Raw genomic sequence first — 24694 nt, forward strand, 5'->3', positions numbered from 1 at the left:
GTTTCGCGTTGGATTATGGATAGTGGAGCTTCTCGGCACATGACGGGGAAGCAGACCCTATTGTATGATGTTAGAGGATTTAATGGAGGATATGTGGGTTTCGCAGGCAATCAAGGTGGTAGGATTATCGGTGAAGGAACTTTATCGAATGGGATTGTCACGTTTGAAAGAGTTAACTACATCACTGAGCTTGAGAATAATCTTCTGAGCATATCTCAAATCTGTGACAGAATGTACACAACACACTTCACAGACAAAGAATGTTTGATCTTGAAACCTGGATTTGTTGTTCCCGAAGAGTGGATTATCATGAGAGCACCAAGAGTCAATGATCTGTACGTGTTGGACATGAGCGTAGCTACTACAACCACAGGCTAGGCTCACTGTTTTATGTCAAGAGCAACCGAAAAAGAATCACAGTTGTGGCATCGAAAGATGGGCCACATTCACCTACGAAAAATGAATCACCTGGTGCACAACGATTTAGTTACTGGTGTTCATGTAAAAGGTTCTCATCTTGAGGGGGAGTGCATTAGCTGCATCAAAGGTAAGCAAAAGAAGAAGTCACACCCTAAAAAGAAAGTCAATTCAGTCTTAAGACCTCTAGAGAGACTTCATATGGATCTTTTTGGACCAGTGAATGTCAAACGTATTATAGGAGATCTTTACTGTCTTGTGGTTACTGATGACTACTCAAGATTTTCGTGGGTATCATTCTTGAAGACGAAAGATGAAATGTTTGATAGTTCGATGGCGTTGTTCAGAAAAATTGAAAATCTGTACCAGACACGAATAAGAAGAATCAGGAGTGATAATGGTACTGAGTTTAAGAACAACAAGATGGAAGAATTTTGTGAAGAAAGAGGTATATTGCAAGAGTTTAGTGCTTCGTACACTCCACAACAGAATGGAGTAGCAGAACGTAAAAACAGGACACTAATCGAAACGGCCAGAACAATGCTTGCTGATTCAAAGTTACCGATAAATTTTTGGGCAGAAGCAGTTGCAGCCGCTTGCTATATGCTTAACAGAGTTCTCACTGTCAAGAAATTCAACAAAACATGCTTTGAGTTGATCAATAACCGCAAACCTAATCTGAAGTATCTTGAACCGTTTGGGTCACCCTGTACTATTCTAGAGCCTTTTGGAAAGTTTGGTCCAAAGAGTATTGAGGGAATATTCATTGGTTATTCAAGTCCATTACGACGAGTCTTCGTTCCAAGTCTGAGGTGGATTATTGAAGCTCAGAATGTTGAATGTCAAGGTCATACAAAGCCTCCACAGAATCCTGGAGATTCATGGCGTTTTAACTACGACACTTTGTGGGATTCGTTTGACATGTTGGAAAAACCAGAAGAAGAAACGGAGTTCTTTGATGAGCTGGATATTCTGAGAGAGTATGAGTCATCACAGGAAAGGTTTCCAGCTGAGTATTCTAGTCGACCACGGTAAACTTCGAATGATGATGAAGCCGGTCCAAGTAATGCTGGTGAACATGATGATATTCGACAATCTTCAGAACAAGAAGTTGCTCCTATAATCAGACGGCAGTCAACAAGAATCTAGAATCTGATGACAGACCAATATTTGATCATGGTGATTCAGATTCTGAGGGGGAGCAGATCCAGATTTCAAGTCAAACAAACCCAGTCAGTGAACACGATGCAAATCAAAGTGTTACAAATTTGGAAGGTGAAGTAGATGTTCCAGGCGAAGTGATGCCAAGAACTCTTTCATACCATCCAGAGGAGTTGATCATTGGAGAATTACAATCAGGCATTCGCACTAGACGTCAAATTGACCAAGGATTTACTTGTTTTTATTCTACAGTTGCTCCTTTACAAACTGAGTTTTCACTAAGTTGTTTTATTTCGCAGATTGAACCGCGAACTTACAAAGAGGCGCTAACTGAAGATTCTTGGGTCAATGCTATGCAAGAAGAGTTAAGTCAATTTGATAAGTTGGGAGTGTGGAAGTTAGTAGATTTGCCTGATGGTCACAGGAAGATTAACACAAACTGGGTTTTTAAATGCAAGAGAGACGATCGAGGGGTTGTTGTTCGAAAAAAAGCTCGACTCGTTGTCCAGGGTTTCAGTCAGCAGGAGGGGATAGATTTCACTGAAGTGTATGCTCCTATTGCTAGACTTGAAGCGATTAGGATCTTCTTAGCATTTGCGTCGTGGAAAGGTTTTAAAGTTTTTCAGTTAGATGTTAAATCAGCGTTTCTCTATGGGAAGGTAAAAGAGGAGGTATATGTCGGACAGCCGCCGGGCTTCACCGACCCAATCCACAAAGACAAGGTTTATTTGCTGGATAAAGCGCTGTATGGTTTACACCAGGCCCCAAGAGCTTGGTACGAGACTTTGTCTCAACACCTACTTGCCAACAGCTTCATCCGTGGAAAAGTGGATGCCACTCTCTTCACCAAGTTAGTCGATGGTCATCTTCTGATTGTTCAGATATACGTGGACGACATCATATTTGGGTCAACAAATGAAGAATTGTGCAAAGAATTTGAAAAAGTTATGAAGCAAAAATTTGAAATGTCATCGATGGGTGAGATGAAATTCTTTTTGGGTCTTCAGGTTGAACAGCTTCCCAAAGGAACTTTCATACATCAGACGAAGTACGTTCGTGATATTCTAGAGAAATTTGGGATGTCAGGTTCTACTCCTGCCTCCACCCCATTAGTAATGAACCATGGGATAAACCCTGATCTCACCGGAGAGAAGGCAGATGAAACGTTGTATCGTTCCATGATAGGTTCGCTAATGTATCTGACAGCTTCAAGAGCCGATATCATGTATCCTACGTGCCTCGCAGCAAGATTTCAATCTAACCCGAGAGCTTCGCATATGGTGATTGTGAAAACGATATTACGCTACCTGAAAGGAACTCCATCACTGGGGTTGTGGTATCCAAAAGATGGCGACTTTACGCTCGAAGGGTATTCCGATTCCGATTTCGGATGCTGCAAAGTTAACGCAAAATCAACAACGTCGGGTTGTCAGTTTTTCGGACCTCAATTGGTCACCTGGTAATGTAAGAAGCAGACTTCTGTAGCTTTGTCCACATATGAAGCTGAATATGTATCTGCTAGCAGCTGCTGTTCTCAGATCTTGTGGATTCATCAACAGATGCGCGACTACGGTTTGCAATTTCTTACTACCCCTATCTTTGTTGATAATGAGGCAGCAACAAATATCACGAAAAATCCTGTTCATCACGCTAAAACGAAACATATAGAAATTCGTCATCACTTCATCCGAGATTGCTTCGAGAAGAAGTTGATACAAATTGAGAAAATCCACACTGACGAGCAAAAAGCTGATTTACATACCAAAGCTTTTGATAAAACATGTTTTAAATATCTTTTAAAACTGAACGGTATGAAGCTTTTATCGGTGTTGGAGGAAATTCTTGGCGTTGATGAGGGAGATACTGTTGAAGATACTGAAAAGCAATCTGCAATGGTTTGTCGATTTTTTACTTGTTTTGGTATTTAGGGGGAGTTAGTATATTTTCAGAAAATACAAAAACAGTAAAAAATTCAAAAATACAAAAACATGAAATATTTCAAAATCCAAAAACAATAGAAAACTGGAAAAGAGCTTGTGTAAAAAGGGAAAATGATAGTACATTGGCTAGACAGTTACAGTATGCTAAAGAATTGTAATGTTTAAAAGTCTTAAACAGTCTCGCTGATGATTTGTTGATAGGTTTTTACACACTTAGTAGATGTGTTTGGGATATAAAACTAAAATCATCACTTGCTTATTTCGTGGGGAACATCTCTCGGATATATAGGTAACCCCTGAAATCTTGTTTGAAAGACGCTATTTCTGACATACTAGGTCTTTGTACGTGATGATATCTGGGGTATTATACCAGGACTTCTGATTTTGCGGAAGCAATACCCTAGTCCTCGTATAATGCTTTACACAACTTTGTACTTAAAAGCTCATCCTCAGCATAAAAAATGATGAAACATTGCACAATGTGAATCATGTGCTGTTGAAGAAAAAGATTCCCAAAGGGAACACACCGATAGTCAAACCGTCATCTCTCTGTGTGAACGGAAGTTCCAACCTGAGCTCTCACGATCTCGCATTCACCCAAATACAGATATCATTAGTGTGCACTCACCTGTAAGACTGAATATAGTTGTCTGGATACGGGAGTATATTCTGAGATGGTACACGCGTATAAGCTAAGTCTCTAAAACACTAAATTCGTATCCTGAACAAATTGAAATTTGTGTGAAAATTTAAAATGGATCAGTATATCGACAATCTAAGTGAATTGTTTAATTCTGAGTATGTAATTAAAGCTTAACGGTACTCGTAGCTTGTCTGATAGCTGATATGATTCCCTAACACGCTCACCAAAAATATGTTTGTAAATGGTTTACTTTTACTGCATTTTATTTCTGTTTCTCAAGTCAAAAAGCTCAAAAAGATTTTATTGCCTTTCTAGTTTAGAGTCTTTATTGAAAATCCAAAAAGATTTTTCTTTTCTGCTTTATTTTCCGACAAACCAAAGTGGAAAGCTGATCTACGGATTCGCAGTCTGAAGCAAATGCAGGAAGATTCTAGCTGGATGATGAGTTTGGAGCTTACTATGATTGTACCTGAAAATTAAAGTCAAAGCAAGTTCGTTAAGTTGAAACTTGTAATTTTCAGAAAATGTTTGAAAAATGTTTGAACAAAATCAGTTTTGTTTCTGTCACAGATCAACCAAGGTCATTAAGTTGGACTTGGTAGATAAATTGAGGATTCAGGTCATTAACTTGGACCTGAAGACTTAAGTGGATTTCTAAAACTGATGAACATTGTTAGAAGTTAAATTGTGAATAGTTTGTAATGTTATATCTTTGAGAAGCAGGTTACAGGTTTGAATATGAGAAACAGTAAAGTGAAATCCCCATGGCAAAGAAAATGTCAAAGATTGAACCTGAATTCAAGTCCCAGCTTATCGAGAGGGGGAGTCTACGAAAGGGGGAGTCAAAATTCTGGATCAACGTTCAAAGGGGAGTTTGAAGATTGAAGGATGCTTTACAATGTCAATACAATTTCGAGCAGAGAACGATATATCAAGACTAAAGACTGAAGACTGGATGCTAAAGACTTCGTTAACATCCAAGGGGGAGTCTGTTGGTACACTGATGTTAGTTAACTTCGTCTTTAATGGGTCTTGTATTGTATTAGATAGACCAGGGCACGAAAAACGAGAAATCAAGTTATAGGTAATTCCGCTTGGAAGTATAGTTCCGCTTGGAATTATAATTCCGCAAGAAATGATAATATCGCTTGAACTTGTAATTCTGCTTGAGTTAATTCCGCACGGAATTAAGTCTTGCGTGAACAGTTTCAAGCGGAATTAGTCGCCTATAAATACTGATGATAGTGTGTCATTTGAAACGGAATTAGAGTGTGTGTTTCAGAGCCGAGGTGCTGCCGGATTGTTATTTGACTTGTAAAAGCTCAGGAAATCAGTAAAAGAAGATAATTAGAAAGTATCAAGCTATGTTACGCGATTTCATTGATTCCGCCTTTGATTTTGATGTTGAACTCTTCAGATTGACTCGTTAGGGTCACACGACGATCCAACAAAGACAAAGTGCTGCTCCTTAATCTACTGCCCTAAGTCAAGTGCTGCCAAAGACCAAAGCCCTGCTTGGAATGAAGCAGTGGAATGAAGAAACAGTTGTTTACTTTGTCTATTGTAATAGTATCAGTGTTTAGCTAGCAGTAGTTATATGTAACAGTGGTTAAGGTTGTTTGGTTGTTAGATGTCACTTTCATGGTGACGTCAGCCTAAGATGCTTCAGTGGTTTGATTTGCCTATAAATGGAACAGTACCCTATACTGTTACATTTGATTGACTGAGTGAGTTCTTCTCCTCCAATCTTTTCATCTTGTGCAATCAACCAGGGAGCATTAGGTTGAGGGGGAGTTTAGTTTGTAAGCATGCTTTGTAATCTTTTGATTTAATCTGTAATCTTATGACTATTGAAAAGCATGTTTTTATCAAAACTATTTCCTCTTTAATTGTGTTTACAAAGTTTGTGTTCATTTCCGCTGCATGACTCATTGAATCATGTTCTTTCATTGTTCACCTATTACAAAAAAACACAATCATGAGTGCCTCAGATCCTAACAAACCTTTTCTATCTCACTAATCTCATCAACATGTTTCTTCACACCATCAGTTACAAATTCTTTATGCAATGGAAAAACACTCTGAGACGATAGTACTGTTTGAGAAGTAGAACCACTCCCTTGTCCAAACTTCAGTATAAGCCTTTTGAATACTACAAATGATTAGAATTAGTATACAAATAACATGAAACCAAGTATTTGACTTGAACATCTATATACAATAGAAATTACATTGACAAATTACCTCCTCCTTAGCTCATTAACTTCATCAATTTCTTCATTCAGAAAAATCTGTGTTGCAAACTTATCTCTTTGAACAGTATATTCACCTACATGCAAAAGTATATAGATATTTAATGTATACCTGTCTTTATATTTCCAGAAATAAACAGTATGGTTATGATTTGCAGAAAGTAACAAAAATACCTTTCCATTCCTTACACTTTCCATGCTGTATAACAGCCATCACATGCTCATGAGGTGGGATTTTAGAAATGAAGTCCTTAATCTGCAGTGCATAATCATTCCACACAATACACCGCAAAACTTACCCCTACATGAAAAGAATATTCATATGACGATATACTAAAGACTAATTTATGACCATTTCTTTACAAATCTCTAATATCAAAACCAAATTGAACGAATAAAAACACAAAATCAAAGGAAAGTTATGACATTTATTAAAGTAGCAAATGAGCCATAAATTAACTAACATATTCACTAAGAATAAACTGTTGATCTCATTTATTACGATGATTCAGCATTAGATACAAACACTATAGCTCTCATTTATTACCATTACCATGATCCCACATTAAATACCAACATTCTTCATCTTATTTATTAACATCATTAAATACAAACAATGATCTGTACATAATTGCACATGTAAACAACAACTTACTCCAAGTCTTTAATATCGAAATTGATCTTCTTAGTCTCCTTTGGAGGTCGATCAGAGATTTCAAGATCTCCACAACAAACCACAGATCCAACAACATCTATATAATCACATTATACAAGAATATAAGTAAAACTCTCTAATATTATACAAGCAATACATGATTACAAAAATAAACACTACCAACACTCAAAGCGTTTAACGCCTCTCCTTGAAGAATAGCTTCATAAGCTCTGAAGTTGAAACCATATTCAACACCTTGCCATTCTCTCACAGGAGTAACAGTTGTGCATCTATAAAAGTTGATTTTATAAGGCTGCACTACTACTTTATATAAATCTTTATTCTCACCAACACCAAATTTCGACAGAATCACAACAGCATCTTCTTGAAGCTGTCCATCAAAAATAGGTATCAGATGACTCTTAGTACCTGCTTGAATCTTAGCACCCTGAAGAACATTTAAAGAAAGTATCTTCTTAGCATACACCACTACATTCTCTAATAAAACGGAAAAGCAGAGATACAATTTACCTTTTCATCAATGAAGATGAGATCCATCTTGTAACCCTGATTCCATTTTCGAATAATTCTCGCTTTCATGTTCCACATATCTTTCCCAGGATTCAAATCGTTTACAAAACTAAGATTGTTACTGTCAACTGATTTTAACATGCTTCTAATTCGGAATTCGGATTGTGATTAAATTTCAAATTTCAAAATCAGAGAAGATGAAAGCGTGATGAAATATGAAGAGGGAAATGAGAAGAAAAGGCTTATATAAGAAGGATGATTGACAGGAGTTTCTCAGTGACATGCATTAATTTCTAATTACTTATTCCCATGCATTTTTGAATTTGAATTTCCCTGTAATTAGCCTTAAACATCTGCTAATGTAAAAGCATTACGGAAGATAACAACAACTGCTGATAGGTATTAAAGTAAAGTCACATATAAATGAGCAGATGTTTACCCTGGCAGAGGTTTGATAGCAGACCTTTGGAATTTGAATGTGGGCCACCTTTGAATTTTAAAGTCTTTATATATTAGGCTTTATGATGTAAAAATGACATAAGAAAAGCCTTGTTGGACAGCCTTTATGGCTGACACATCAGCTTTTCTTATGTCATTGCGAGTTCTCCTTTTATAGAAAGTATAGATAGATATAGATATAGATTATTATTTGTAATCTGTTGGGTTTTATAATCTTGCTTGTTTTCACTTAGCTTTTCGCTAAGCGTGAGTGATATAATAAATCTGATCCATCAACGAGAGATGAAATAGTGACACCCTTAAGTGTGGTAATTCATAGTGAACATATAATTACCGTTTGTGACCTAACAAGGTTTTTAACTGAAACCGAAATTGATTGTAAAATCAGTTTGGCGAAACCGGTCCCGGTTTCAAGTCAAACCATCGTTTAAATATAGGTTTGAGAACTTCTCCATTGTAACTGGTTAAAAGGGGTGTTCAAACTGGATATCCAAAGTTTTTGAGTATTTCGAATATTCTATAAAAACTATAAAATAAATTTTCAAATATTCGGATATCCAAAATATTTTCAAAATCACTATCCAAATCCGAATCACGGATAATTTGGATTCGGATAATTGATAGTTCAAATCGGATTTATGGATTCAAATATTTTTGAATACCCTTACTTTTCCACCTGGAATCTTGGATCCAACTTTGCATTTTTACTTGGTCTCACTATGTATTACATTATAGACAATGAGTTTCAGCCCAGCCCAAGAGTGCTAAAGTCCTATTAACTCCATAGGCAATGCCCATGTAAAGTTTAAAGCTCATGGACATTTTAAAGTGATAATTGGACTACTGTTAGCCTTCAATTAATGATAGCTTTATTTTTTTAGCTCGGTCTGTTTTGAATATAAATCATTCTCATCAACTAACTATTTTTAAAAACATTTATAAGATTTGTAGATGGTGGAGATAAATTTCTAAAAGAATAAGGTCGTGGATTATTGAAGTGATGTGACATTACCTTAGTTTATAGACCTTAAAAACGTCTATGAAACTATTATATGTGTGTTTAGTTTCTTCTTAATTTCCTATATACATATGAAAGTGTACGATGGAAGTTCATATTAAAGGGTGTGCATCGATAAGCGTCTGAGTCCTTCTAAGAGCGGTCTCATGTTTAAATCCAATTTTTAGTAATTTATGTCTTTAATCCCCTTGTTATCGGAACATAATGTGTTTTTACCGTATCCCATTAGTTAGCAAAATATCACCGGGGTCTCAAAAGTTTACTGGTAACAGGTTCTAACGGTAAAAACACATTGTTAACAATGTTAGAATTTTCTACAGATGTTAAAACATTTTTAAAATATTTCTAAAATATTATTGAGATTTTCTTTCGTGATGCATATGAATAGGTTGCTATAAGTGATGTAGGCTTTGAGGGACGTGAATAAAAAGAGTTAAGGTTTTCACCTAATTTAACACTCCATCTAATTCCCTAGAGGCTAACATGAGGATAAAATTTAGGCTCATCTCATCTCTCATTCCTCAATTATATTCACAATTTATATCTTGAATGCAAGAAAAAGAAAATAAAAAGAAAAAGTAATAATCGTGAGATAGAAATGGTGAATTAGATGTAGAGGGTTTTTTTAAAAGATGAACAAATTTATAGATAATGATGAGATGGGTAGCTCAAGCTTAATAAAACTAACTATAAGTGCAAACATAGCTTAAAGGGTTGAAGGGTTAAAAGGTTCAGGAGAACGGACAACTGTGGTGAACATCGAAAAGCATGGGACAGTGATGTGTCACATCACACTTTACGTGTGACTCCTTTACTCAGCCGCAAAAGCACACACGTGAAGGGAGACACTCTTTTATCCGTAGGTTAAAGCCTTCAACCCTCCTAAACGGGCAACCCCCTCTCTGCATTCTCGGATCAATTAGTCAAAGGTTTTCCATTTGAGAAATACCTTTCTCTATAAATGACCACTCCTGGTCATTTGACAAACATCCTTGAAATCTCTGACTTCTCCCTCTAGAACTTGCACATTGCATGTTATATTCTTTACTTACACAAACACTATCACATTGCATACGTCACTTCAGGGTTGAATCTTTTTCAATCCTAGGATCAAAGCAATTGATAAGGGAGTGATCTCGCCCTACGTATTGAATACATAGGGGGACTCGTAACCTGCATTAGGCAAAACAAGACTCTTGAAGTCTTTTGCCTAACCAGCCCCCTCACTATACTCGGTCTCATATTTGTTGAAGCAACAAGTTGGCGCCCACCGTGGGGCTACGCCACTAAATTCATCGTTGAAGACCAGTAGTGTAGCTCCAATTCCAACAGAAATCGTCATGTCTGAAGGGGAATCTCCGGGAGAGGTAAACCAAGTTACACGTACCTCTACTCCCAGCACTAGCCAAACTCCAATGGCTGTGCCTACCTTGTTTTCAACTCCGGGAAGCACTCCAACTGGAGTCACCTATGTCATACCCCTAAAATCCACAAGCGGAGTATCACCGCAGGGAGCGTGACTGACTAGGATCAAGCCACCAATCATATTAAACAATGTAATTAAATAAATAAAAGTTCAACCACACAATATATTTGGTGTCCAAAACAAATCAATTAAGTTCAAGTCATCAGCAGAATCATAAAGTTTAAAACCAAAGTATAAGTTTAAAAGTTCAAATGTTTAACATGGAACTCAGCAGTCCATGTCCCACAATGACTCCTGCTCCCATGCAAGCTCCAGCTAAGCATCTAACAACCTGCAAGGCATGTAACAATGAGTCAACAACAAAGTTGAGCGAGTTCACCGTTGATTATCCGTTTTAAGTTGTTCCAAAAACCATAACTTCTTTCGAAAACCATGTGTAAATCAATTCCTTGTTTCCCAAACCATAACCAGTAGGGGCTACCCCATGTTAACCACAAGACCCAATACCATATCGACAACTGACTGGAGTCATGTTTATGTGCCCTACGTCAATGTCTATCATCATTGACTAAGTGCCCAGATCCATTAGCCCACTCCCGTCCTCTGCGGCACGGTGTGAGGCTTGTCAAACCTAATAGCGCTATTTAACTAATGACCCGCTCGCCATTGGCCCGGCGATTAAGTCGATATAAAAAGGAGGGACTTCATGATAGAGTTTTGTCTAGTAAGTTATATGTTGTCATCCTTCCTATGGAGGATGGAGGTACGTCCAAGGAGAATACGCAGGTTTAATGTTGTCATCCTTCTCATGGAGGATGGAGGTACATATTCTACCCAAGGAGAATATGCAGGTTCCGTTTTAGTTTCTTAACCCATTTCCAAACCATTGGGAATCCCATGCCTTATAGAAAGTCTAAACTCACCTTGGTTTGCTCGGTTTGTTAAGTTACTTGTTCACAGTTAATCAGTCAAAGCCTATAGTATTCATACATATATAATCAGTTTACATTCACAAGGTTCACGTATAATGTACCATCACAATACGCATTTAAACATCTTAACAGTTATTCAAGTTCATACGACTCCACAAGTCTCATGCATGATTCACAATAGAAATCAATAGTTAAGTGTGCTATTCAAATCAACTCAGGTTTCCACAGTCATAACTAACAGACAGTAACAGTCACTAACAGACAACAACAGACAGTAACAGAGTCATACATTACCATGCACATTCCAGACCACAGTCTGTTGATGTAGTAACATTCAGGGCGACGAAACCTTAAAGTCTTTCGTCGATCAATTGGGTGACGAAACTCCAAGGTGTTTCGTCGACATAAAGATGGTGAAACTCTCAAGAGTTTCGTCGACATACAAGTGGTGAAACTCCCAGGTGTTTCGTCGACAACACAAGTGGCGAAACTCCCAAGAGTTTCGTCGACAATGTTAACAGCTTCATACATTAGCCTTAAATACTCCCATAATTCCCGTAAACACTTCCCAAATTTCCAAAACGGATCAAACAAGCAACCCTAGACATGAACCCCAGGTTACTAGATCATCATCATCCCATATCCATAACACCGATTCTTTAAATATACATAAGCAACGGATAACATACAATGTAAACATCAAACAGGAAACATCAATTCTGAGCAGTGAATCATGGATGAATACAATCACAACATCAGATCTAGTCCAATAGATTAGCAACAGAATATCAAACCCTAATTGATACATATGAGAGCACAGCTTCTATTATTACACAAAACAATCAAATAATGTGACAAGCAGGTCTAATCGCATAAACGCGTACTAACCGGTTACAAGACGAAACTAAGAATTCGAGAAAGGTGATAATCGTCGTCGGGTGCAAAGGAGAGGAAAAGAGTGTTAGGGTTTTCGCCGATTAGTGATCTTACGTGATGTTATAAGATTCATATAACTGGTTCACAATTGGGCCTCACCTGGCGAAACATCTATGTTTCGTCGTGATACCAATGACGAAACACCCAGGTTTCGTCTTGTGAGGGTTGTGGCGAAACATCCAAGTTTCGTTGAGTGAGGGGCACAAGTTATAAGTTTCGTCGTACATGAATAATACACTACATATATCAAACAGTCCACAGTTTATTATTTAACCCAACTATAACACAATACACCCAACATCTAGCAAACATGAACAAATTACAGTGCACAAGTTACAATGCAACAAATCACAAAAATGCAATATGAAATAGGTGACGTGTCGGGAAGGACCTTGAAAACTCGAGTTGTCACATCATCCCCAACTTGAAAGAAATTTTGTCCCGAAAGCACGTAGTTACTGAGGAAGTTAGTTAGGTTACGTGGTTTCCTGGTTTTCCTGGGGTATCACATCATCCCCCCGTCGGTTTGGAATTTCGTCCCGAAATTCCGCAGTAGCTTCAGCCTCAGTAGTGGTTTCACTTTTCTCGAACAACTGGGGATACTTGTGTTTCATTTGGTCTTCTCGTTCCCAGGTAAACTCTGGGCCATGACGGGAGTTCCAACGAACTCGAACAATGCGTATTCTGGTACACTTGAGAACCTTAACGTCTCGGTCATTAATCTCTACTGGTTCCTCAACGAATCATAACTGACCATCGATGGTGAGCTCCTTGAGAGGAACTATGAGGGTCTCATCTTACAGACACTTCTTCAGATTTGACACATGGAATACATTGTGAACTCCACTGAGTTCTTTAGGTAGGTTCAGTTTGTAGGCCACCTTGCCGACTTTCTCAGTGATTTCGAAAGGTCCAATCTATCTCGGGTTGAGTTTGCCTTGTTTACCAAAACGAACTACACCTTTCCAAGGTGAGACTTTAAGTAGCACTCGATTCCCAATCTGGAACTCGAGTGGTTTCCTGCGCTTATCAGCGTAGCTTTTCTGACGGTCACGAGCTGCCGCCATTCGTTGTCGTATCTGAGCAATCTTCTTTGTTGTGTCTACTACGAGTTCTGGGCTAGTGATGTGGCTGTCGCCAACTTCTGCCCAGCAAAGAGGTAATCGGCACTTCCGCCCGTACAATGCCTCGAACGGAGCAGCCTGGATGCTGGTGTGGTAACTGTTGTTATATGAAAACTCCACTAACGGGAGGTGTCTTTCCTAGCTGTTGCCAAAGTCGATTACACACGCTCGAAGCATGTCTTCAAGGGTTTGGATGGTGCGTTCAGACTGCCCATCCGTCTGCGGATGATATGCTGTACTCATGTCTAGACAAGAACCAAAGGATTTGTGCATCGCTTGCCACAACTCAGAGGTAAAACGTGCGTCACGATCAGATATGATGGAGGTTGGCACCCCGTGCCTTGAAACTACTTCCTTCAGGTAGATGTCTGCAAGAGTAGAGAACTTATCTGTTTCCTTGATAGCCAGAAAGTGTGCGGACTTTGTCAATCGATCCACTATCACCTAAATAGTATCATTTCCTCGTTGAGATCTAGGTAAACCAGTAACGAAGTCCATGGAAATTTGCTCCCATTTCCATGTCGGGATCTCTGGTTGTTGAAGTAGGCCTGATGGCTTCTGGTATTCAACCTTGACCCTCGCACACGTCAAACATTTACTAACATAGGTCGCTATGTTAGCTTTCATATGGGGCCACCAGTACGTAGTCTTGAGATCGTGGTACATCTTATCCGAACCAAGATGTACTGAGTAACGAGACTTGTGTGATTCCTCCATCACAAGTTCACATAGATTACCATAAAATGGAACCCAAATGCGCCCTGTCACATAGTAAGCGCCGTCTTCCTTTTGTTCTAACCATTTCTTCGACCCTCGTAGGGACTCAGCCCTGATGTTCTGTGCTTTCAATGCTTCGACCTGAGCATCACGAATTCGAGTGGGAAGACTAGAGTGGATGGTAAGCTGTAACGCACGTACACGCTTAGGTTTAGTCTCCTTCCGAATGAGGGCGTCGGCCACAACATTGACTTTGCCCGGATGGTACTTGATCGCGCATTTGTAATCATTCAGAAGTTCGACCCACCGACGCTGTCGCATGTTCAACTCCTTCTGTTCGAAGATATGCTGGAGACCCCTGTGATCGGTGTAAATGGTGCACTTGGTACCGTACAGGTAATGCCCCCATATCTTGAGTGCGAAAACAATAGCTCCCAGCTCCAGATCGTGGGTAGTGTAGTTCCTTTCGTGAACCTTAAGTTGGCGTGATGCATAAGCAATGACTTTCTCACGTTGCATCAACACACAACCAAGTCCTTGGATTGACGTGTCGCAATAAACCACGAAATCGTCTGTACCTTCAGGTAACGAGAGAATAGGTGCGCTACAAAGTCTCTTCTTTAAGTGCTGAAACGCGGATTCCTGTGCATCACCCCAACGATAGGTGGCACCCTTCTGAGTTAGTGCAGTGAGAGGTTGCGCAATCTTTGAGAAATCCTTGATAAACCTTCTGTAGAAACCTGCCAAACCCAGGAATTGGCGGATTTCAGTTGGCGTACGGGGTGCAGGCCAGTTCTTCATCGAGTCAACCTTGGATGGATCAACATGAATCCCATCCTCGTTTACCACGTGACCTAGGAAATGGACTTCACGAAGCCAAAAGTCGCATTTCGAAAACTTAGCATAAAGCTGCTCTGCTCGAAGAAGTTCCAAAATAAGCCGCAGATGATGCTCGTGTTCCTCCTGACTCTTAGAATAGATCAGGATGTCGTCGATGAAAACAATAACGAAATTATCCACGCATGGTTTGCACACTCGGTTCATGAGATCCATGAAGACCGCTGGTGCATTTGTCAACCCGAAAGGCATGACTAAAAACTCGTAGTGCCCGTAACGAGTTCTGAATGCTGTCATGGAGATGTCCTCATCTCTGACTCTTAGTTGATGATAGCCCGATCTCAGATCAATCTTAGAGTAGATGCTCGACCCTTGCAACTGGTCGAACAAGTCGTCAATACGCGGAAGAGGATAACAATTCTTCACAATCACCTTGTTGAGTTCACGATAGTCAATACACATTCGGAAGGTACCATCTTTCTTCTTTACAAACAAGACTGGAGCTCCCCAGGGCGAAGAGCTAGGCCGAATAAAACCCTTGTCCAAGAGTTCTTGTAGTTGTGCAGACAGTTCTTCTAGTTCTGATGGGGCTAATCGATAAGGTGCACGAGCTATGGGCGCTGCTCCAGAAGTTAGCTCGATTTGAAATTCGACCTGACGATGAGGCGGAAGGCTAGGTAATTCCTTAGGAAATACCTCAAGGAAGTCGCGTACAATAGGAATGTCTTCTACTTTCTTCTCTTTCGTTGAGGTGTCAGTAACAAGGGCTAGAATAGCGGTGTGGCCCTTTCGTAAACACTTATGGGCTTTAAGGAAAGATATGATGCCTACTACAGCACCACTCTTGTCACCACGAATCACGAGAGGTTCTTCACCAGAACGAGGGATGCGGACAATTTTCTCCTTGCAAAGAATCTCTGCCTGATGATGAGACAGCCAATTCATCCCAATGACAACGTTGAAGCTACACAGAACGATAGCGATAAGGTCGATAGAGAAGGTCTGACAAGTAAGAACAAGATTACAACCCTTAACTATGTGTGTGGCCTCAAGATTTTTACCGTTTGCTAGTTCTACAATGTGCTTGTTGTTCAAAAGTGTTGGGGTATGCTTAAGCATCTGACTAACTTTTAAGGACACATAACTAGTATCGGCACCCGAATCAAATAACACTGAAACAAAGAAGTCATCCAGTAGGAACTTACCCATCACAACGTTGGGATCATTCCTCGTATCACCCTGACCAATTACGAAAGCACGTCCCCTGGCACCATTGCCATCATTGTTTCCCCCATTGTTTCCATTTCCCTGATTGTTGTTGTTGTTTTGATTCTGGTTCAGCTGTGGACAGTTTCTTTTGAAGTGACCTTCAGCACCACACTAAAAACACCCTTTACTACCCTGCTGTTGCTGGTTCTGTGGAGCTTGTGGCTGCTGTTGACGATTCTGATTCGCAGGATATGGGCTCCTGCAATCCGTTGCTGCATGACCAAGCTTGTTACATCTATGACGACGACCCTTGTTGCATGGCCCGCTGTGGTGCAAGTTACATCGATTGCACTTAGGGTGGTTTCCCTTGTACCCACCCTGTCCCTGATTCCCAGAAGACTGCTGACCGGGGCTCTTGTAGTCGTCAGTCCTTCGCTGCTGACACTGAGACTGAACAGAAGTATAACCTTTGCTCTAATTTCCATCCCACTTGCGCTTGTTGTCACTAAGAGCATCAGAAGTAGTGGCGCTAATACGCTTAGGCAACTTGTTCTGCTCAACTGCCTGATTAGTGAGACGATGAGACAGTCGTATGACTTGCTGGATCGTAGGGAGGTTAGCTGCAGATGGCTCTGAATCTCTGGCACTAAACCCTTGAGGTAGGGCACAATACAGCTAATTCGTTCGATCTCTTCGTATACGCCTCGATTTCAGACCCCGTCATCTTCAAATTGTAAAACTCCACCTCTAGCTTGTGAATGTCGTCCCGATGACAGTACTCCTCTTTGATCAGATCTTTGAAGTCGTTCCATGGGGTGGCATTAGCAGCTGCCAACCCTAGCATTTGAACCTATGCGTTCCACTAAGTTAACGCACCGCCTTCAAGTGTTCCAGTAGCAAATTTCACCCTACGATCCTCAGGGCATTTACACATCCCAAAGACAGACTCGACCTTCTCGAACCAGTGGAGAAGACCTACAGCTCCTTCTGTACCGCTGAAGGTACTAGGTCGACAGTCCATAAAGGTCTTGAACGTACACACGGGAGGTTGAGCATGCTGACCTGTCGCGCGAGAAAGAAAAGACAAGGTTAAGCACAAGAGTTGGTTCGCAAGAGTAGGATCTAAACATCCTAAGATAGGTCGGAATGGCAGGTTATACCTCCTGCAGGGGCTGCTGCGAGTGCCTCAGCAACTCGTTCATTGATTAGAGCCGTCAGCTGGGCTTGAGTCAAGTTGAGACGTCCACTCATGATCTTCACATTGAAGCAAACATAAGTGAGAAAGGTGTCGCGAAAGTGCGTAAGTATGGAATGACAGAAGAGAGTAAGCACACAGGGTTTCAAACAATAGTCGTTACGTTGACTAAGCATACCATGAACAATGCATTATGCAAACTAATAGACAGGCAATATAAATATAAACCGTATCACCTATAGTGTTGAGTCTTGCACGTGGAGCGAAGCGTCGTTGTGGATCGTTGAGCACTGTACAGGTTATAGTCTGGTTTTGTCAAAAAGCTTTTCCCTTTTTAAAACCAAGTTCACTATAACCAATGGCTCTGATACCAATCTGTCACACCCCCAAAATCCACAAGCGGAGTATCACCGCAGGGAGCGTGACTGACCAGGATCAAGCCACCAGTCATATTGAACAATGTAATTAAATAAATAAAAGTCCAACCACACAATATAATTGGTGTCCAAAACAAATCAATTAAGTTCAAGTCATCAGCGGAAGCATAAAGTTTAAAACCAAAGTATAAGTTTAAAAGTTCAAATGTTTAACAAGGAACTCAGCAGTCCATGTCCCACAATGACTCATGTTCCCATGCAAGCTCCAGCTAAGCATCTAACGACCTGCAAGGCATGTAATAACGAGTCAACAACAAAGTTGAGCGAGTTCACTGTTGGTTATCCATTTTAAGTTGTTCCAAAAACCATAAGTTCTTTCGAAAACCATGTGTAAATCAATTCCTTATTTCCCAAACCATAACCAGTGGGGGCTACCCCATGTTAACCGCTAGACCCAATACCAAATCGACAACTGACTAGAGTCATGTTTATGTGCCCTACGTCAATGTCTATCATCATTGACTAAGTGCCCAGATCCATTAGTCCACTCACGTCCTCTACGGCATGGTGTGAGGCTTGTCAAACCTAATAGCGCTATTTAACTAATGACCCGCTCGCCATTGGCCAGGCGATTAAGTCGATATAAAAATGAGGGACTTCATGATAGAGTTTTGTCTAGTAAGTTATATGTTGTCATCCTTCCTATGGAGGATGGAGGTACGTAATCTACCCAAGGAGAATACGCAAGTTTAATGTTGTCATCCTTCCCATGGAGGATGGAGGTACATATTCTACCCAAGGAGAATATGCAGGTTCCGTTTTAGTTTCTTAACCCATTCCCAAACCACCGGGAATCCCATGCCTTATAGAAAGTGTGAACTCACCTTGGTTTGCTCGTTTATTAAGTTACTTGTTCACAGTTAATCAGTCAAAGCCTATAGTATTCATACATACATAATCAGTTTACATTCACAAGGTTCACGTCTAATGTACCATCACAATGCGCATTCAAACATCTTAACAGTTATTCAAGTTCATACGACTCCACAAGTCTCATGCATGATTCACAACAGAAATCAATAGTTAAGTGTGCTATTCAAATCAACTCAGGTTTCCACAGTCATAACTAACAGAAAGTAACAGTCAGTTACAGAAAATAACAAACAGTAACAGACAGGAACAGAGTCATACATTACCATGCACATTCCAGAACACAGTCTGTTGACGTAGTGACATTCAGGGCGACGAAACCTTAAAGTCTTTCGTCGATCAATTGGGTGATGAAACTCCAAGGTGTTTCATCGACATAAAGATGGCGAAAATCTCAAGATTTTCGTCGACATACAAGTGGTGAAACTCCCAGGTGTTTCGTCGACAACACAAGTGGCGAAACTCCCAAGAGTTTCGTCGACAATGTTAACAGCTTCATACATTAGCCTTAACTACTCCCGTAATTCCCGTAAACACTTCCCAAATTTCCAAAACGGATCAAACAAGCAACCCTAGACATGAACCCCAGGTTACTAGATCATCATCATCCCATATCCATAACATCGATTCTTTAAATATACATAAGCAACGAATAACATACAATGTAAACATCAACCAGGAAACATCAATTCTGAGCAGTGAATCATGGATGAATACAATCACAACATCAGATCTAGTCCAATAGATTAGCAACAGAATATCAAACCCTAATTGATACATATGAGAGCACAATTTCTATTATTACACAAAACAATCAAAAAATGTGACAAGTAGGTCTAATCGCATAAACGCGTACTAACCGGTTACGAGACGAAACTAAGAATTCGAGAAAGGTGATGATCGTCGTCGGGTGCAAAGGAGAGGAAAAGAGTGTTAGGGTTTTTGCCGATTAGTGATCTTACGTGATGTTATAAGATTCATATAAGTGGTTCACAACTGGGCCTCACCCGGGCCTCAGGCCCATATGGCGAAACATCTATGTTTCGTCGTGATACCAATGACGAAACACCCAGGTTTCGTCTTGTGAGGGTTGTGGCGAAACATCCAAGTTTCGTTGAGTGAGGGGCACAAGTTATAAGTTTCATCATACATGAATAATACACTACATATATCAAACAGTCCACAGTTTATTATTTAACCCAACTATAACACAATACACCCAACATCTAGCAAACATGAACAAATTACAGTGCACAAGTTACAATGCAACGAATCACAAAAACACAATATGAAACAGGTGACGTGCCGAGAAGGACCTTGAAAACTCGAGTTGTTACAACATACCCCAAATTCCTTTCCTTTCAGACGGCAACCCCTTCCCATTCAGGAGTCATCTCCTAATGTTGGTACATCAAGCACCCCGACACGCATCGACTTAACACCAGAGGGGGTTGCAAACAATTTCCTACAATTAAGGTCTCTCCTTAACCAATACGTGAACATCGAAAGGGACAAAGGGGTGAGAATCAAGTTGGATTACGATGAGCCAGAACCCTCATTATTACCTAGGCCATCTGTTCTTCCTTTTACAAGCTCACAGCCTGCTGTGCCAAGAAACGAAGCTGGTCCCAGCCATCCTCCTACAAATCCAAGTCCGTACACGTTTACAAGGCCGGATCCAACATCTTTTCCTTTATTTTCTTCTCAGCCAATGGCAACCGGTGCACCATTGGGACACGAGTTAACTTTGGATCAGTTACTACAATCTCCTGTTGCAAGCCTTCCACCTCCCGTGTCTACCACATGGGAGCAAGCCTTATCTATTCTTCCCTTGGCACAGAGTGCTGTCATGAGTGCTCCTATGGGGGTAAACTATGCAACTGCACCAGAAAGCCTTCAAGGCTTCAACCTCATGCCACAAATGATGGCCCAAATGATGGCAAGCTTCCTTTGGCAACATTTCATTAACCAAGTGCTGGCCACGCAAGGGAATGCTAGCAACAATCCGGGCACAAAAGTAGAAGAAGATCTGGCCAAACCGTACAAGCCAAGCAATTTATCCTGTTTTTTCTCAACAAATTGCTGACTATGATTTCCAAACCAGAATCAAAATGCCATCTCACATAAGAACATATGATGGAACGGAAGATCCAGAAGATCACCTCCAAATCTTCACCGGGGCTGCAAGAATAGAGAAGTGGTCCAACGCTGAGAGTTGCCTTATGTTTATGCAAACCCTTGTAGGGTCTGCTCGAATCTGGTTCAATGACCTACCAGCCAGAAGCATTCGAACCTTCGATGACTTAAGCAAAGGCTTCTTGGCTAATTTCTCACAACAAAGGAGGTATGTCAAGGATGCAACCGTGATCTTCCAAATCAAACAAAGGGATGATGAATGCCTCAGAGATTTCACTGAGAGGTACAAAAAAGAAGGGTTGACATACGTGGGAGCCGACGAGAAGATGAGGGTTGCAGGCTTTATGAATGCAATCACCTCTAAGTATCTCACCAGGGACTTCAACAAGTGCCTGCCCAAAACCCTTGAAGAAGACCTTGAAAGGGCTGAAGCTCACATCCGGGGGGAGGAAGCCGTTGATATCAAAGAGCAAAGAAAGAGGGGTCCTAGCTGGAGGAGTAGCAGCCCCAGCAGAAAAAGAAACAACTATGGTTCTTATGATAAAGGTTCCAGGAACTCAGACCCTCGAAGGTCTGAAGGCAGGAACCTTTCAAGCAGGGATAAGGTTGTGAACTTCATAGCCTTAACCAAAACCCTTCAGGAAATCCTTGCTACTGAAGAGGTTAAGCATAGCTTCCGACCACCCAGACCCTTGTCCAAGAGCAAAATGACTGAAAATTCTACTCAGTTTTGTTAGTTCCATGAAGAAAAAGGCCATCACACCAATGACTGTTTCCAACTCAAAAAGAGAATTGAGGAAGCCGTCAAATCTGGAGAGCTTGCCCATCTTGTTAAGGGGGTGAAAGATAAAATGGGTGATGGTAAGAGCAAAGAAGTAAACATGGTGAACATTGATGAAGAAACCTCCTACAAGCGACAACGCTTAGATGCTTGGGAGCTTCAATGCTTGTGCTTCCCACCACTGAAAAAGGGGCTCCGCTCGACCCCTTTGGTAGTAGAGGCCATTGTGGGAACCCTGAAAACAAGCAAAGCTTACATCGATACGGGGGCAGCAACGGAGATAATGTTTGAAAAGTGTTTCAACCAACTCAGCAACAATGAGCGTTCAAGGCTTCAACCAGCTGAGTCAACTATTAAAGGTATTGCTGACATCCCTATCAAACTTTTGGGCCAACTAACACTTGATGTTTGCTTCAAGGAAGGTGAATGGAGAGAACTAAACCGCTCACCTTCATCGTAATCAACATGTCTTCTAGCTATGATGTTATCATAGGAAGGCCGGGGCAAAGGGAGTTTAGTATGGTTGTCTCTGTTGGCCAAGGTGTTGTCAAGTTTCCCACCAAGAGAGGAATTGAAAACCTTTCAACCTACCTAGGAAGCCTTCCTGGTTGAAGGAGAAAGCTCGGGAAAAAACGAAGATGAAGAACAAGGTTGGGCCATTAACCCTAAGTATCCCCAGCAGAGGATAAGGGTAAACACCAACCTCATCCAAGAAACTCTCTCGTACCTCAAGAAATTGTTGACCCACAACATGGACATCTTTGCATGGTGTCCTGATGACATGACCGGCATCCCTCGTGATATTGCCGAACACGAGCTCAAGATCCCATTAAATGTGAAACCCATTGTTTAGCAGAAAAGAGTTTAACCCCAGATCGATGCCTAGCGGCATGCAAAGAGGTTGAAGGGTTGGTACAAGCTGGCATACTCCGAGAGGTTAAGTATCACTCTTGGATAGCCAACCCTGTAATGGTCAAGAAGCCCGATGGGTCATGGAGAATGTGCATTGATTTCAAAGACTTGAACAAAGCCTGTCCAAAGGATTGTTATCCTTTTCCTGAAATTGATCTGAAAGTAGACTCGCTTACAAGCTTCCCCTTCAAATGCTTCCTTGATGCTTATAAAGGCTACCACCAAATTCAAATGAAGGAGGATGAGGAAAAAATGGCCTTCCATACTGACAAAGGTATATTTTGCTATCAAAAGATGCCTTTTGGCCTAAAAAATGCAGGGGCAACCTAACGGTTGGTGGACAAAGCGTTTGCTGAACAAATAGGTAAAAACATGGAAGCTTATGTGGATGACTTGGTAATCAAGAGCAAGACTGAGGGCCAAATTCTTGATGATATTCAAGAAACATTCCGAAACCTCAAGAAGATAAACATGAAGCTCAATCCTGTGAAGTGTTCATTTGGTTTTGAAGAAGGCAAGTGCTTGGGGCACATTATAGGCAAGCATAGCATAAAAGCTAACCCCAACCAGGTCAAAGCTATCCTGGATACAAGATCCCCACAAAGCAAGAAGGAGGTTGAAAGCTTGAATGGTAAGCTGGCAGCCTTGAAGCGTTTTACCTCCAAGCTGGCAGAGAAGTCCCTTCTTTTTTTCAAAACCCTTAGAGGGTGCACAAACAAGAAGACTTCAGGTGGACCGAGGAAGCAGAAGAAGCCTTCAACCAAATGAAACAACACCTGGCTTCATTACCAGACATCACCGCTTCTGAAACTGAGGAAGCAATCAGTGCAGTCCTGACCATCGAAAGAAACAATGCTCAGGTACCTGTTTACTTCTTCAGTAAAATCTTAAAGTTGGCAGAGACCAAGTATCACCCATTGGAAAAACTTGCTCTTGCACTAGTAAAAACAACCAAAAGGCTTCGAAGGTACCTTCAAGCACATTCCAAACAAGTGGTCACCGACCAACCAATCAAGAATGTGCTTGAAAAACCTGAAACTTCCGGACGTTTAGCCAAATGGGCTGTGGAACTAGGTGAACACAACATCACCTACGTTCCAAGAAAAGCTGTGAGAGCCCAAATCTTGGCTGACTTCATTTTGGAAATACCCAAGGAAACAACAACGGAAGTCAACACAGCCTCCACTGAACCTTTTGTCCCTCATAATTGGAAGCTCTTCACCGATGGAGCTTCCAGCATTGAAGGGTCAGGAGCAGGGCTAGTCCTGATCGATCCTAATGAATTGGAATTCACGTATGCTCTGTGGCTTGAATTTCAGACTACAAACAACGAAGCCAAATACGAAGCATTGATTGCAGGACTCAAGCTTGCAAGGAAAATGGATGTTAAAAGGCTTCAAGTCTTCACAGACTCTCTACTTGTTTCAAACCAAGTAAACGATAGCTACATAGCCAAAGAGCCAAACATGAAGAAGTATTGTGAAAAATCAAAGGAGCTTATAATTGCATTTGAATCATGTACCATTAAATAAGTTCCAAGATCACAAAACAAAAAAGCTGATGTACTGAGCAAACTTGCCTCGCTGACCTTTGCTCATCTCAACAAAAAAGTATTGGTTGAAGTGTTGAAACAATCATCTATTCAAGAACTCGAGGTACAGGATGTCATCACCGAAGAAGGCCCAAATTGGATGACCCCTCTGGTCAAATTTCTCACAAATGGTGAGCTACCAAGTGATCAGGTGGAAGCTGAAAGGGTTCGAATCAAATCAAGACAATATGTGTTGCAAGAAGATGTCCTCTACAAAAAGGGATACCTTGCACCGTAGCTTCGATGTGTTGGCTGATGTGTGCAAAATGCAACATATAAATTACATCAAATGTGGCATAAAACTAACCCTATTTTAGTACTAATGTTGGAAAAAGTGTGTTTTTGTCTTCCTTTTGTATTTTCAGGGTTCAAAGAGCTTAAATGGACAAAAGAAGCAAAAATGCAGCTAAATCTAGCAATAATACAAGAAAAGGAATAAACGTGGCATGCCCGACCCCTCGACAGCATCCTCCCAAGCAAAAACAAGAGAACAGAAGGCTGAACACGCCCCGTGC

At 40.7% G+C, this 24694-nt stretch overlaps 1 protein-coding gene across 1 annotated transcript; it reads right to left on the minus strand.

Moving 5' to 3' along the window:
* Positions 1-6097: 6097 nt before the first annotated feature.
* LOC110888597 lies at positions 6098-7740 on the minus strand. Its single transcript, XM_022136118.1, has 8 exons — positions 7600-7740; positions 7249-7516; positions 7069-7165; positions 6987-6993; positions 6588-6669; positions 6406-6490; positions 6165-6303; positions 6098-6118 (listed from the first exon to the last, which is right to left on the minus strand). The coding sequence occupies exons 1-8, from the start codon at positions 7738-7740 to the stop codon at positions 6098-6100; spliced, it is 840 nt and encodes a 279-aa protein (XP_021991810.1).
* Between the last annotated feature and the right edge of the window lie 16954 nt (positions 7741-24694).

The sequence above is a fragment of the Helianthus annuus genome, chromosome 11 (genome assembly GCF_002127325.2).
Source record: "Helianthus annuus cultivar XRQ/B chromosome 11, HanXRQr2.0-SUNRISE, whole genome shotgun sequence".
Lineage (NCBI taxonomy): Eukaryota > Viridiplantae > Streptophyta > Magnoliopsida > Asterales > Asteraceae > Helianthus > Helianthus annuus.